The sequence below is a fragment of the Benincasa hispida genome, chromosome 4, assembly GCF_027475165.1.
Source record: "Benincasa hispida cultivar pf3 chromosome 4, pf3_genome.v1.1, whole genome shotgun sequence".
Taxonomy (NCBI): domain Eukaryota; kingdom Viridiplantae; phylum Streptophyta; class Magnoliopsida; order Cucurbitales; family Cucurbitaceae; genus Benincasa; species Benincasa hispida.
Window position 1 is genome coordinate 5951793 of NC_143481.1, and position 16103 is coordinate 5967895.

Here is a 16103-nt window from a genome sequence, read left to right on the forward strand (position 1 = left end):
ATTGTATAAAATAAATTGGAAAAATAAGTTCTAAGTATAGATGATGCGTTGATGCTTTGATGCTTTATGTATTTGTAACACATTGGTGCGTTAGAGATGTGCAACAGAATGCACGTCACTCCTTCTATTGACGTTCAAGTTTTCCTAAATTAAACCCAAGTATAAATCCAATTTAGGTTCCTGGTAATTCCAGGGTCGAACTCAGGGATTCAGTTAACCTAACGCAGACCTTGCGTTGCGGCTATTGTAGGGGTTTCCTAAATGTATGAGAGAAAAGCGTTATTTACACTAAAGTGCTGTGCTTTTGCAAGAAGATACAAAAGAGTTGAGTAGTGAGTGATGGATCATGCGAAAATGGATTTTAATGTAAGTGGTATGCGTCGATCTAAGATGAATGTACACAAACCAAAAGGTGATGTGGATGGGGTGGCTTGCTTATCTTTTTTTATGCGTTAGACTCTTATTCGACACTTCTCAATGTGAATAACATACAAAACCTATCTCTAGGATGCATGCGTCGAACATAGAATGCAATAAACACTAGTAAGTCTATCTCTAGATGTATTAGGCGTTTGAAATGAAGTTTTGCATAAAGTATAGATGCATTCAACATAAACAAGAAATAAACAATGACATAAGTATGATGGATCAAATATATGAATTTATAAAGAAACAGATTATCTTTACAAAAGCAATATTTGATCAGATGAAATGAAAGCGATAAATGAGATGAAAGGAACTGAGTCAAGCCGCAGAGTACAATCTCTTGTATCTCTTTGGCTCAATCTAGTTATGTACAATCACTTGTATAGAAGTTGGACGAAGTGTCTTTCTCAAGCTTGACTTCCTCCGCTCCCTGATCGGCGGTGATGGTGGTTCTCAACCCTTCTGATCGTCTTGGCACCATAGCACAACTTTTAAAGAACTAAAACTATGACTACACTAATTATGAGAGTGAGGATCTTGAAAATTTCTATATATATATGTATGTTTGAACTCTGGAGGGATTTCATCTATTTATAAGCGTTGGCCATCTCCAGCTTGGTGATGGGTAGCATAAAGTCTATGCCCTGGTCAGCTGCCTGACACTCAGAAGCTTTTCAGACGTCGCCTGCTGCAGGTGCCCATACTTTCAAGTGGTGATTTGACACAAACAGCCTACATCAATGAATCTTTTCTGCGTTGAATTCCCTCCGACGCATGGCCCATGCGTTAGAACTTTTGCCTGTGACACTTCTTACTCATACGTTAGTTTTTTATTGAAATCCTGCAATATAACGCGTTAGTGCCGCAATATTTAGTAATAAACATTCTTTTGCATGAGTTTGCTAACGTTTGAGTAATTTCATGCGTTTCTTCTAAAAATAAGGAGAATTTATCATTAAAAACCTTAGTTGTTCCAACTTAAGAGCCAAAATAACTTGTATTTCTACAAGTTATCAATGCATGTCTAGTGGCTCGAAGGCACACCGTCGAAAGCGAATGGGTGGTCAAGAACAATTTACTTGAACTAAAACCAATGAAAGAACCGAACGATCGTAAATCATGCTAGAAAGCACGCCACTGATCTCCAAACTTCGAATAGTAAATGTTCAAAAACTTGTTTCCCTTGTTGGACAGTGACCAGAAACGCTTGCAAAATTCAATCTAAAAACAAAACGTAAAGGATATCAATCAATTTGGGCCAAAAGCTAATGGGTGGTCAAGAACCTCCAAGAATTTTAAAACTTACTCAAAATATAAATTTCGGTGATAATGACATCAGCAGCGGTAGAAACCATGGATAGGCAACGGGTGTTGCTGTCGGACGGCATAAATTATTTAGACTAGTGGCTGGTAATGAGGGTCTTGCATGAGGAGGGTTTGCAAGAGTGAGTGAGAAGGAGAATTTCTAGTTTTATAGATTTTATTCAGCAGCTATTATGAACAAACCAGAGCTTCAAACAATGATCCAACTGTTCAAAATGAAACTCTAATGTCTCGAATAGACTGACCAAATTTGAGCATGATCCAACGGTTCAAACTTCGGAATAGATAATTTTGTGGAAGCTTTCGCGGAAAAACTGAATTACTTTCTCCCCAATTTTTGCCTCTTTTCACTCTCATTTAATTTTAAAAAAATCTCAATTCTTTTATTTTTTTCTACTTTTGAAAAGATAAATAAAATATATTTTATCACAATATCTCCAAAATCTCCAAAGATTCTATTAAATTAATAAATCAATTAACTTTTCAAATTATCTTAATTTAGGCTTTAAAAACCAAAATTAAATGACATAAGATCCATCAATTTGATTTCCAAATATTTAAATCAATTCAAAACCACATGAAATTAATTATCTCTTTAATTTTTTTTAAAGTTGATCCTAAAATCCAAAATCAAACGGAAGCAAAATTCAATATTTTCAAGATAATTAGTTCGAAAATCTAATCAATTAAAATTCAATTTAACCAATATAAGTTTTTCAATTATTTCAATTTAATCCCAATTTTCCAAATGAAAGGAAAATTTAAACTCAATAATTTTAGATAATTAACTTAAATTTTCTTGAAATTCGGGATGTTACATTCTTCCCTTCTTAGAGACTTTTGTCCTCGAAAGTTCAAGTCCTTAAAGGCTTGTGATACTTAGTTCTTGTCTCATCCTCATGTTTCCAAATTGCTTCTTCAGACTGATAATACTACCAAAGAAATTTTAATTAGCGCTAACTCCACGTTTTAGAAAGTCTTCACCTCCTACCATGAATTGTATAACTTATTTATGACAATATGACGTTACTCTTTTATCTTAAAACAAATACATATTACCATTTAAACCCTCCTATGCATGAGTCTGAAAATCTCACTTAAATGAGGCTCTTAAGGTCCCTATATACCGTAGAGCATTTGTCATTCCAAAAGACACCACCATAACCTCATAATAGTTGTAACCATTACCTGATGCCAATTTCAAAGATAAAGACCTTCATGATTGCATACATCTATATTGAGAATGTTAACACTCCATAGAGTGGGTCACCTCACTGTCCATGCAACAAAAAATATATCTCTCATGGCATCTCAAGTCCAGGATTCAAAATTTGGATTCAGCACCTAATTGCCTTGACAATCCCCTGCAACCGAGATACACTATCATATTCAATCCGTAACAATTGATACAAAGTCGCATGAATCATGTTTCTTTCTTTCTTAATAAAGAAAATTGATGTGCTCCAAGGCAAAACATTAAGGCACATATGAAACACTTTACTAAATGGTTCTTGTATCAGTGACTTAGGTTATTCTAACTCTACTAGAGTCCTTTTATGAGGAGTCTTAAGGATAAGAGTTGCTCTCAACTCAAGTTCATCTCTAGTACTAGGAGTCATTTTGGGAGATCAAATTTACTCAACCTTAATACTCATATAACTTGTTTCTTACTTGGAGGTAGATTACTTTCACCTTCAAATAAAATCGACGACTTCATTAATTCCTTGTTCTAGATATTCGTGTCCACAATAAAAATCTCTAAACCTTGCTAATACCTTTCAACGTCTTCCCCCTTTTTAACAAGGCCTTACCCCTTCCATTTCCATAGTTCTTAGCAGCTATTGCTACTAAACATCCTTTCATACAACGTTATTTCCTCCGACTCCACTATAATTTGAAGAAGATTGCTAAGCATTCTTACAACGCATGATAGTCTAGCTTAATCTAATTCTCATGCTAAAACTGGGTTCATGACCAATAGCTTAGGCAGGAATCTATTCAACCAAAAAATACTAAGATCCATAGTTTCAAATAGTAACGAGATTGTTCATATTAACTTTAAATGTTCGTAAACACATATTTCCTATCTTGGACACCAAACCAAACCTTTGTTCTTAATCTCAAACATTAATTCCCCTTACCTTCTCAAAACAACAAAATATTTCTCAAATCCTTTCATCATCCCTTATCTTTTCCAAGATCAATAAATCCAAGATGCTCTATTTCACTTTCCTAGTGAAATATATCTGTACCAAAACATGTGACTATTTGAATCCCTTTTCACAATCTACAATCCAACAATCTAAGCAAGTTATATTTTTTTTTCGAACAATGCATACTGCAGTGCAAAGTTCCAAATGGTAATGAGAGATTCCTATTTTACACCAAACTATGTCTTGTATCCACCCATAACATGTCTTAAAATCCAAACATTTCTTAACTATTTGAGAATCTTGAACACATTAATTTCCATCTATCTCCCCAAGTGAATAAAACCTTTCCTTAAATACTATTATTTTTTTTCACATTTATCCTTGTTTAACCCAACAACTTGAAGGTGCACTTTTCACTTTCCTAGTGAAACATAATCCCTAAACCAAGACACGTGATCCTTTATAACCTTTTCCAGAAATCTAAAATTTCATTCCAAACTTGGAATTTTAATAGGGTATCCCCACATGATAACATTGCTTTTAAACTTCAAAACGTTTATCCTTCATCTTGGTATGGTTAATTAAACTTGAACATTTTCTTTGCGACAAACACATAGTTCAAACCCAAGCACTTTAAGATTTTTTCAATCCAATAACTCGTTTTCTCCCATCTAAAGGCAATTTTCAATCATCTTGGCATTCCTTGACCAATTCATCTTACCTAGGTCTTGTAAATAGTTCCTCATACTATTGCTCTTCTTCCTTTTAAGCACGTTACATAAAGAACCAAAACCATACATTACTCGGTCCACCAACTTCGATACCATGAAAGTGATCATGACCTATTAATCCTTTCAAAATTTTTCTTGGAATATTTTGACTTTAATATCTAGTAATCCTTAATAGAATTTATAGTCTCTTCTTCACCTCTTTCTTATCTTATAAAGACACTTTAATCTCGTAATTAAGAACATGTGCCTTGTGATAAAGTTCTTTGTAGCACCATTAATTTTATTCTCATAATGCAAAACTTAATATTATTCCCCAGTGAATTTCCAATTCGCCTACCTTATTCTATAGCTTAACCAAATACATCCATTTCTTTATTTCATGTCATAAGTGAAGGAACTCTTATTCAAGAGTACGTACGAGCAGAAGCAGATCTTTCCAATTCATTGTGACAAAATTACCGCATATACATTCAAACATACTTTCATAATGCTAAAGAAATCAAGAAATCATACCAGATGGAGATTTCTTCTTCACAGCGAGTTTGAAGCCCAACTGTCTACCTCGAACAATCACCACTCAGACAGAAGAAAATGGAGAAGACAACACCACTCAGAGTTCTTAGTATTCTTGGATTGAGAATCCAAAGTGGGGGCTTTATTCGGATTTGGTAGAGGGAAGGAGGAAGAGAGACCGTACACAGTGATTAAGCAAGTGGGAGATGCGGTCGTCTATCGCATAGGCAAGATGCTTGATCGTTTAGGTGAAGTATACAATCGTGTAGGAAAAGTAAGCGATCGTCTAAACGATTGTGTAGGAAAAAGTAAACGATCGTCTAAACGATCAGGTAGGAAAATGGTGAGTGATCATTCGAAAGATCGTGTAGGAAAAACTAAACGATTGTCTTTACAATCGTTTAGTAAATACCGAGAGCTAAACGATTGCTTAGGAAAAAAGGTAAACGATCATTTAGATAATTGCGCACGATGGTGTAATCGGTATGCGATCGCTTAGCAATATTGCATATGTAAGCGATCGTGCAGTAACTATCGTATAGACACTGATTTTCTAAATGATGACACTATCTTTTCACAATGTCCGCGCACTCCGAGATCAATGCACCGTCAGCTATTTATAATGCACTCATCCGTTACTTAGAATAGAAGAAGCGCCTTCTCATTTCCTTTATAATCGTCCAATGAATGTGATCTTATCATATTCATAAGATATAATTAATATCATATATTAATTACAATATTTTCCTCTACTAGATGTAAATCATATTTATATCCAATTTCCTCCAAATTAATGTATCTCATACATAAAGTTAATTATTATCTCATACATAAAGTTAATTATATCATATTTAATTAACTCGTTCAATTATATCATATATAATCGAACTGACTCTGTCAATTTGAACATTTCAAATTGACCCAAAAACTGACTCTTAACTCATATCCAAGTTACCAAGGGGACCTTATGAACCTATGGCTCGAAACTCCAACGGTACGTGAATAGCTAACTAAACTCTTTAGTCACGATATCCACCATCTATTAAGTGTCAGACATTCCACTAAAGATCGACAGTTGAACTCTTCTTGCCATGTCCATTGGATATAACCAATCATCAGTATGATGATCCTGATGCTCGTAATTACAGTAGGTCAATTTATCGTTTAGCCCCTGTAATTACATCTTCCTCTTTAAGTACCACTGATCCCTCTAATGAACAATACAACATAGTCCTACTATGCGTGAACACCTCTCGGGCCATGAGAAGGTGTATGACGCCACATCGTTCAAGCCCCGGGATCAGCCCTCAAGAGAGCAATCTATCTACTTACCCCTGCTTCGAGAAAGGAGTGAACTCCATCTTGTGAAGCTGAGTTCCCAGCTCCCAAATCAGATGAATCTCCAAAATGGTAGGTTTAAGTTGGCGTTCTGGCTACTCGCACCCATGCAAATCAAAGAACCTCCCTCAATGGCAGGAGTTCCTAACTCACTCAGGATTGAGGTCATGTTACTTATAGTCATCCTAGTGAAGTGAAGTTTTAGTCATGAACGGTGTTATATGACAAGACATTAACACTTCGAAGTCAAGTCTTATACAAACTCTTTGTATAGGACGCCCCCGCTCGCATGTCCACTACACGAATGATTAGGATCAGATCATTTGTGACAAGTCACAACATTTTTAACAATTCCACAAAGCGGGTCGCGTTCGTAGTGTTAATAGGATAAGGTTTCCCTTCTATATTGAAGGATCTCAAAACGAGAGTTCCATGAGCGGGTTTAGATCGCTCCGATTTCACAGTGACCGGAATATAAACGATATACATTCTATACTAATAGTTATGCATAATAAAATCAACAACAACATGCTTAGAATACAATAAAGCATAGAGAAGGGGTTCATTACCAGAGGAAGACGATCTTCGATTATGTGAACCCACAGCAGCGGAAGAACTCCACCGATCTACCAGCACCCAGCGAGTCTCTCGTATGTTATTGCATGATCTGAATGCACATGAACAAGGATTCGGGGACAACACAATCACTAGGGAGACCCAAGTATCCTCGACATCAAAAACCCAGAGAGTGGGCTCTGGTGAGTTTGGTAGAAGACGAATGAGAAAAAATCGTGTAGACAACAAGCGCGCACGGAAGGAACTTTGCTATCGTATAACGGGGACGCTTGTCGTATTGTAAAACTACATGATCGTTTAGGAAAAACTAGACGATCATTTAGGAAGCTGGTACATGATCGTTTAGGGAACGCATGAACTAGACGATCGTTTAGACGATGGAGAATCTATCGTATAGGCTCTCGGCGATCAATCTTTCACGGTTTCTTTTTGGGTGTGGGATTTCGATTGCACGAATAAATTCTACTTCTAAATTGAAAATGATTTTCAACTTGTATCCTGCCGGTTACCTTAAGCCTCGCGACCCACGTTCTCACGTACAAACGTGAAATTGGTTAATTATTAAATAATTAATCAATTAATTTATTTAATAAATATAATCATATTATATTTATATCCTATAGTTTGATATCATATATCTACTGTAGTATTTTTCCTTTGCTTGATATAAATTATATTTATATCTAATTTCCTCCAAAATAATGTATCTCATATGTTTAGCCAATTATATCATATATAATTAACCATTCCAATTATATCACATATAATTGTACTTTCTCTTGTCAATTTGAACATTTCACATTAACCCAAACACTGGTTCTCGACTTTATCCAAGCTACCCAGGTGACCTAATGGACCTGTGGCTCGAAGCTCCAACAGTACGTGAATAGCTGACTAAACTCTTTAGCCACGAGATTCACAATCCGTTAACTGCCAGTGATTCCACTAAAGACCAATAGTTGAACTCTTCTTACCACAGTTATATTTCTGTGTCCATTGGATATAACCAATCATGAGTACGATGACCCTTCACAGATGCTCGTAAGTACAGTTGGGCCAATTTGTCATTTTGCCCCTGTAGTTACATCTCACTCCTTAAGTACCACTGATTCCTCTAATGAACAATACAACATAGTCCAACTATGTGTGAACACCTCTCGGGCCAAGAGAAGGTGTGTGGCGCCACATCTTTCAAGCCCCAGAATTAGCCCTTAAGGGAACCATCTATCTACTTATCCCTGCCTCGGGGAAGAAGTGAATTCCATCTTGTGTAGTTGAGTTTCCAGCTCCCAAATCAAACGTATCCCCAAAATGGTAAGTTTGAATCGGCGACTTGGCTGCTTGCACCCATACAAATCAAAGGACCGCCCTCAATGGTAGAAGTTCTCAACTCACTCAGGATTGAGGTCATGTTACCTATGGTCATCCTAGTGAAGTGAAGTCTCTGTCATGAACGGTGTTATATAACGGGACATTAACACTTCGTGGTCAGGTCTTATACAAATTCTTTGTATAGGACGCTCCCGCTCGCATGTCCCCAACACGAATGATCAGGATCAGATCATCTGTGGCAAGTCACAACACTTGTGACCATTCCACAAAGCGGGCCGCGTCCGTAGCATTATCAGGATAAGGTTTCCCTTCTATATCCATATACTACAGACCATTTTGGTTATCACTCAAGACATGATCCACTTGTATGTCACCACATACATGCTTGAGTCACATACAGATAACCAGGGATTTTATGTTTATTGGTTTGTGGTAAAGCAACTAAAACAAGTAAATGAGCAAAACAACAAGATGTGAAGTAAATATCATATATTAACAATCACAGGTGTTCGTATATACTGTTTACAAACTACAGAACAGGAGACTTTAGGGCATCAACCCCAACAATCTCCCACTTGTCCTAAAGCGAAGTGGGGTGTACAAAAAACTTCGTACAAAACAGCGATCCTATAGACCCATGCTCCGTAGATGACCCTCAAACACTGTAGCCATGAGAGCCTTCATAAACGGGTTAGCAATATGAAGACTTTTGAATACATTTTCCATAAAACATTTAATGAAAGAACATACCTGGCGAGGATGAAAGATCCGTGAGTAACCATAAGGGACACAAAATGAAGACTTACATCGTATGCCAGTCTATAGAACATAAAACTTAGGCTCTGATACCAACTGTAACGACCCGACTTTTCGAGTGTTCTGACAAAGGTCGTTATGACTAAATACACATTTAAAACCCAGATATTTTGTTAAAAAAAATTCATTAAAACAATAAGGATAGTTTTTTAGATAAACTCGAAAATAAATAAATAAAAAATAAATAAAACTTTTATTTGGGGTCCCCTAAAAAATAATATTCATAAAGAAAACATTTAAAACGTTAAAATCTGATGTCTCACATTAAATTCTAGTTTCAAAACATTCAAATGACAAAAACATAGACTGAGCAGAAGTGATTTCTCTTGTCCCCATATGGCTTTCGCCAACCTGTTCCTGTCATTCCCTAAAAAATATAAAGGAATAAAGGATGAGTATAACAATACCCAGTAAGTGATTCTATTACCAGGATCAGGCTGTGCATTCACATATAGTGAATGCTTGTGATTGGTGGAACTTTCATGGTGAATCTGTTCCTGAATGGCTAACCAAGGGGATGATCTGAGTCACCTTAACTTGCATGTCTAGTAGCCTAGTGGCACATCGTCAATCATGGAAAAAGAAATATAATCGTGTACCTATCGGTTCATGCATGTCTAGTGGCCAGAAGACATACCATCAATCATGGAAAAAGAAACATGAACATGAACTTATCGATTCATACATGTCTAGCGGCCCGAAGGCACACCGTCAAACTCGGACAAAGAAACATGAGCATAAACCTATCGATTCACGCATGTCTAGCGCCTCGAAGGCATACCGTCAAACATGGAAAAGTAACATGAACGTGAACTTGTCGATTCAACATGTCTAGCGGCTCGAAGGCACACCGTCAAACTTGGAAAAAGAAACATGAACTTGAACCTGTCGATTCACGCATGTCTAGCGGTCCGAAGGCACACCGTCAAACATGGAAAAGTAACATGAACGTGAACCCGTCGATTCACGCATGTCTAGCGGACCGAAGGCATACCGTCAAATATGGAAAAAGAATGAACGTAAACCTGTCGATTCACGCATGTCTAGCGGCCTGAAGGCACATCTTCAAACATGAAACTAGACCCGTCGGTCCTCTGAAATAAGACATGTATCAAGGCGAGACAGTAATCTTCCTTATTGATCTAATCATGCATCACATAGATAATTTCAGTATTGTTTCCACCGCACAGATCATAGCATAATATGGAAGTTCAAACATACTCATAATACTCATAATTGTCATGCAACAAGTATATCATAAAGAAAAAATCATGCTTCTAAAGTCCATTAATTAACTTTATAAATTTAATCTAGGCCGCCTGGCACGAAGGCACCGGTAATAGTACCACTAAACTCAAATTAAGTCAAGGACAGTTATCTCAACAACCAACTCCAACAATTTACTTGAACTAAAACCAATGAAAGGACCGAACGATCGTAAATCTTTCTAGAAAGCACGTCACTGATCTCCAAACTTCGTATAGTAAATGTTCAAAAACTCGTTGCCCTTGTTGGATAGTGACTAGAAATGCTCCCAAACTTCAATCTAAAAGCGAAACGTAAAGGATATCAACTAATTTGGTCCAAAAGCTAATGGGTGGTTAAGAACCTCCAAGAATTCTAAAACTTACCCAAAATATCAATTTTGATGACAATGGCATCAGCAGCGGTGACAACCGTAGATAGGCAGTGGGTGTTGCTGTCGGACGACATAAATTATTTAGGTTAGTGGCTGGTAGTGAGGGTCTTGCATGAGGAGGGTTTGCGAGAGTGAGAGAGAAGAGAAATTTCTAGTTTTACAGATTTTATTCAGCAGCAATTACAAACAAACCGAAGTTTCAAACAACGATCCAACTATTCAAAATGAAACTTTATATGTCTCGAATAGACTGACAAAATTTGAGAACGATCCAACGGTTCAAACTCCGGAAACAACAATTTTGTGGAAGCTATCGCTGAAAAACCAAATTGCTTTTTCCCCAATTTTAGGGCACTTTTCACTCTCATTTAATTTCGAAAAAATCTCAATTCTTTTTTTTTTTTTTTTTCATATTTTGAAAATATAAATAAAATATTTTATCACGATATCTCCAAAATCTCCAAAGATTCTATTAAATTAATAAATCAATTAACTTCTCAAATTATCTTAATTTATGTTTCAAAAACCAAAATTAAATAGCATAAGATCCATCAATTTGATTTCCAAAATATTTAAATCAATTGAAAACCACATGAAATTAATTATCTCCTTAATTTTTTTAAATTGGCCCTAAAATCCAAAATCAAAGGGAAGCAAAATTCAATCTTTTCAAGATAATTAATTCGAATATCTAATCAATTAAATTCAATTTAACCAATAAAAGTTTTCAATTATTTCAATTTAATCCCAATTTTCCAAATGAAAGGGAGATTAAACTCAATAATTTTAGATAATTAACTTAAATTTTAATGAAATTTGGAATGTTACAATTTAAGAGCTTAATTTTCAAAAACAAAAAATAAAAAAGAAAATGGTTACTAAATGGATCTAACTTACAAGTTTATTTGTCTATTTATTTTGACAATATGTGGGGTAGAAAAATCCAAGCACTGACAATGAGATCGACAATACAAGTTTTATGCTAATTACGTTATGTTCAGATTGGCACATGTATCATTGAACTTTGTAATTTCCGTCTATTTAGTCCTGGAAAAACTTTTAAAAAAAATCTTAGAAGTCCCAAAATTTTCAATTTTGTGTATTATATAGAGGATTCTTCACAATTTGAAATTAAAAAAATTTAATTGATCAATCATATATGAATTTGAATTTTATGTCCAATAGAATCCTAAACTTTTAATTTTGTATCTCGTATGCAGGTCTATGAATTTTAAAAATTGTAAAATAGACTAAATTTGTAGTTTAACTAAAATTATTTCACATTGAAATTTAAAACATATCATTTACTATATACTTTGGATCCCCCGCCGAGTATTGAGGGGGAGAGAAGACAATCTTTTTGTATAAATTCTTATAGGGGTGGAAACGGTTCGGTTCGATTAGGTGGTCGAACTGAATCGACTCGAATGTTAAATCTTTTATATGTAAAACCGAACCGAACCACATGTATGCAGTTCGGTTCAATTTTAAATTTGATTTTGGTATTTTTTTTAAAAATATGTATATATATTTTTTAAATTAAAAAGCAATTTGATTCGGTTCGTTTTTAAATTCGGTTTTGTTCTTTAAACGGTTTTAAATTTGGTTTTATTCTTTTTTTGATACATATATATATAAGTTAAAAATGGTTCAGTTCAATTTCAAATTTGGTTTCGAAATTGAAACCGAACCAAACCAAATTAATTCAGTTTCAAAATTTCTTTAAACTAGATCGAACTAAGTTTTTCAGTTTCATTGCATTTTCGACTCGATTTGATTCGCTTTTGAGAAATAGTTCGATTTTTGCCGTTTGAATAGATGCCCTTAATTACTTATACCCCACAACATGGGGTAAGATTAATTAGATACATACAACACAATAAGTAATCAAAATATATGTCATTTTATACCGTATAAATACTTTATATATATAGTACAGTGGAAAGAAAAAAAAAACTTTGTAGAATATTCTTCTTATATATATATATCTACAAGTGCAATATTTCAGTTTTGGAGCTTTGGTTGAATTGTAGTAGCTTTTTATTCTTTACTCCAATCTTGTATGTTGTTGCCAAATCATTGTAGCTTTAGACCCTTCAATCTGCATATAAATCAAAGAGAGATCACCCATTAATCCACAATTAGCCAATAATCAATAAAAATAAAAATCCCTTAAATACTTTTTATAATAGTTTTAAACTATTACTTTTTGTAGACCGTTGGATTAAAAATTTAGACTTACTTTCTATTCCTTCAACAAATTTGGTTAATGAAACATAGTAACCTTCATATTCCCTCTCAGATGCAATGACTCCAAAGAACTCGACTCAATCCATCAAGTTTTGAACCAAAGTTATAATTTGTAAATAAATGAAAACTTCACGGTTTAGTTAATTAGTTTAAATTGGATGGAACCAACCTGGGAAATATATGATAATTTGGAATTTTTATTTTGAGTTATTCAAATGAAGTTGTTAAACTCAATTCCATAGTTGATATATATATATATATAAAATAAAAAATTGTTGAAAATAGTTTCAAATATAACAAAATGTTATTGTCTACTGGTGATAGGTAATCAGTATCTATCAGTAATAGATTATAGTAGTCTATCAATGTCTATCAGTATCTATCACTGATAAATAGTGATACTTTGCTATATTTGTAAATATTTTGGTTCATTTTTCTATATTTAACTCTAACTCATATATATATATATATATATATATATATATATTCTATTTTTTATTCTTCAAACAAATTGTGAGTAATCCAAATAATTCAAACGTCTTCTTCTTCTTCTCATTAGATTTGATTTATTGTTTTAATAAAGGTATTTTGAGTTGAGAAATTTTAGAGAACAATTATATTAAGTTTAAAAGTTGTGATGTCACAACCCAATCCAACTCACAAACTTGGCTAAGGACAATTCCCTTCACATATACTTCAATGGCAGTCACTACTTTTAATTGATAGTGACATATATTTTAATAAATGACATAACTATACAATAAATCAAAATACATTTTTCTCATATATTGTAACACCTTATAATTTTATATATTATAGCTCAAATAAGATAATCTTAACTTACTTTTCTTTTGCTTTATATTTGATTCATATTTTAAAGTGAATCTTTTTTTTTTAAAAAAAAAATTGAACTACTAAAAATACAACATATCAGAAAGTCACCGTAAGAGTTGTTGTCTTAAATTATTTTATTATTATAACGGTTAGTCTTTGTAATGATTTTTGAGCTTAAAATGTTACGATCCTTCTCATCCCAATCCAATTTTAAACGAAAAGAAAATCGAGAATCACATAAAAATAATGAAGGGTTTAAAGAGAAGAAAAAGAGATTGCCTTTGCTCTTCATCGAGAAAGTTGTTGTAGGAATAGTGTTTAGAGTAATTTGGCAAAGGAACTCTCCCGGTCTCAATATTGTGAACATCCTCCACCAACATATCGTAGTGCGTCTTCACTTCCTCCGCCGTCTTCCCGCCGATGGCACTCGCCAGCTTTTGCCACCGGTCTGGCGAGTCCTTGTCGTACACCGTCAGAGCATTTTCAAACATCTTGTTTTGCTTTGAACTCCAACTTGAAGATGAAGATGAAGAAGATGATGCAGATGAAGCCATTCTTAATAATGTTATATGTGTCTTAGTTCTCCTATTGCTTTTCTATTTATAGACACAACAAAAGCAATATTAATTTTTTATTTTAAAAATTAAATAAATTAGGGTTTTTTTTTTTTTTTTTTTTTTTTTTTTTTTTTTTTTTTTAAATGTGACATAAAGTTATTCTTCAAAATACACTTTTCTTCCGCTCTCTTATTCCTGGCCAAGTTGCTTCTTGGTCAAAATTAATGGTCATCCACCAATTTTTTTTTTTTAAATCGTTTTTATTATTATGATTTAAATAAAAGTTGGAATCAATATTAACTCCACTAAGATAGATCTTCATTTTATTACTATTTGGTTTTGAAAAAAATTAAGCCCATAAGTTCACGTAATCCCACAGTTTTGTTTGGTTCATCTTTTACGCTCGTTTGATAATCATTTATACTCTATTTGATAATTATTTAGTTTTTTATTTTTTATTTTAAAATTAATCTTATTTTATCGATATTTACAATGATTTACTTCTTTTTTAAGTACAATGGTTGAATTCTTAGTTAAATTCGGATAACAAAAACAAGTTTTTGAAAATTACTTTTTTTAGTTATCAAAATTTAACTTGGTTTTTAAACCATTAGTGAAAAGTAAATAACAAATAAAAAAATTTGAAGGTGGAAGTAGTGTCTATTGGCTTAGTTTTCAAAAACAAAAACAAAAAACAAAATGATTATTAAACGGGACCTTAGTTTTTTATTTTTATTTTTGAAAAATTAAGCTTATTTCATCCACATTTCTTATAGTGATTTGCATATTTCTTGGATACAATAGTTGAATTCTTAACTATATTCCAAAAACAAAAACAACTTTTTGAAAGTTATTTTTTTTAGTTCTCAAAATTTGGCTTGGTTTTTTAAACCATTAGTGAAATGTAAATAACAAAAGAAAAAAATTTAGAGGTGGAAATAGTGTCTATAGACTTAATTTTTTTAAAAAAAAAAACAAAAAAAAACAAAATTATTACCAAACGGGGCCTAGGTTTTTGTTTTTTGTTTTTGAAAATTAAGCTTAAAGACACTATTTCCATCTCCAAATTTCTTAATTTATTATCTACTTTTATCGATCATTTAAAAAACCAAGCAAAATTTTGAAAACAAAAAAGAAGCTTTTAAAATCTTGTTTTTGTTTTTGGAATTTGACTAAGAATTCAACCATTATAATTAAAAAAGATGCAAATTATTGTAAAAAATAGAAGGAAAATAGACTTAATTTAAAAAAAAAAAACAATAAAAAACGAAATGGTTACCAAGTGAGAACTTAGTTTTTGAAATGTTTTCAAAATTCAAAATACGTCTTAATTTTTAAACAAAAAATTTAAAAACTTATATTTTTTCTTTAAATTTGACTAGAGATTCAAATATTTTATAGTAAAAGATGAAATAACGGTAAGAAAAACAAATACATGAAATAACGGTAAGAAAAACAAATACAATCTCAAAAAATTAAGGACGAAGAATCAAATCAAACAAATTCTAATTTTTTTATTTTTATTTTTTCGAAATAGTTGTGATTAATTAAAATACATCACGGACGAACTTGTCACTATATATATATACATACACAGAGCGAAAAGCTTGTCACT

The 16103-nt window shown here is 33.2% G+C and overlaps 1 protein-coding gene across 1 annotated transcript; it reads right to left on the reverse strand.

Annotated features, from left to right (window-relative positions):
* Positions 1–12731: 12731 nt before the first annotated feature.
* On the reverse strand, positions 12732–14498 carry LOC120076521 (protein RADIALIS-like 6). The gene is made up of 2 exons (XM_039030373.2): positions 14211–14498; positions 12732–12948 (listed from the first exon to the last, which is right to left on the reverse strand). Exons 1-2 carry the CDS (start codon positions 14483–14485, stop codon positions 12924–12926), a joined length of 300 nt encoding a protein of 99 aa, XP_038886301.1. The 5' UTR covers positions 14486–14498; the 3' UTR covers positions 12732–12923.
* Between the last annotated feature and the right edge of the window lie 1605 nt (positions 14499–16103).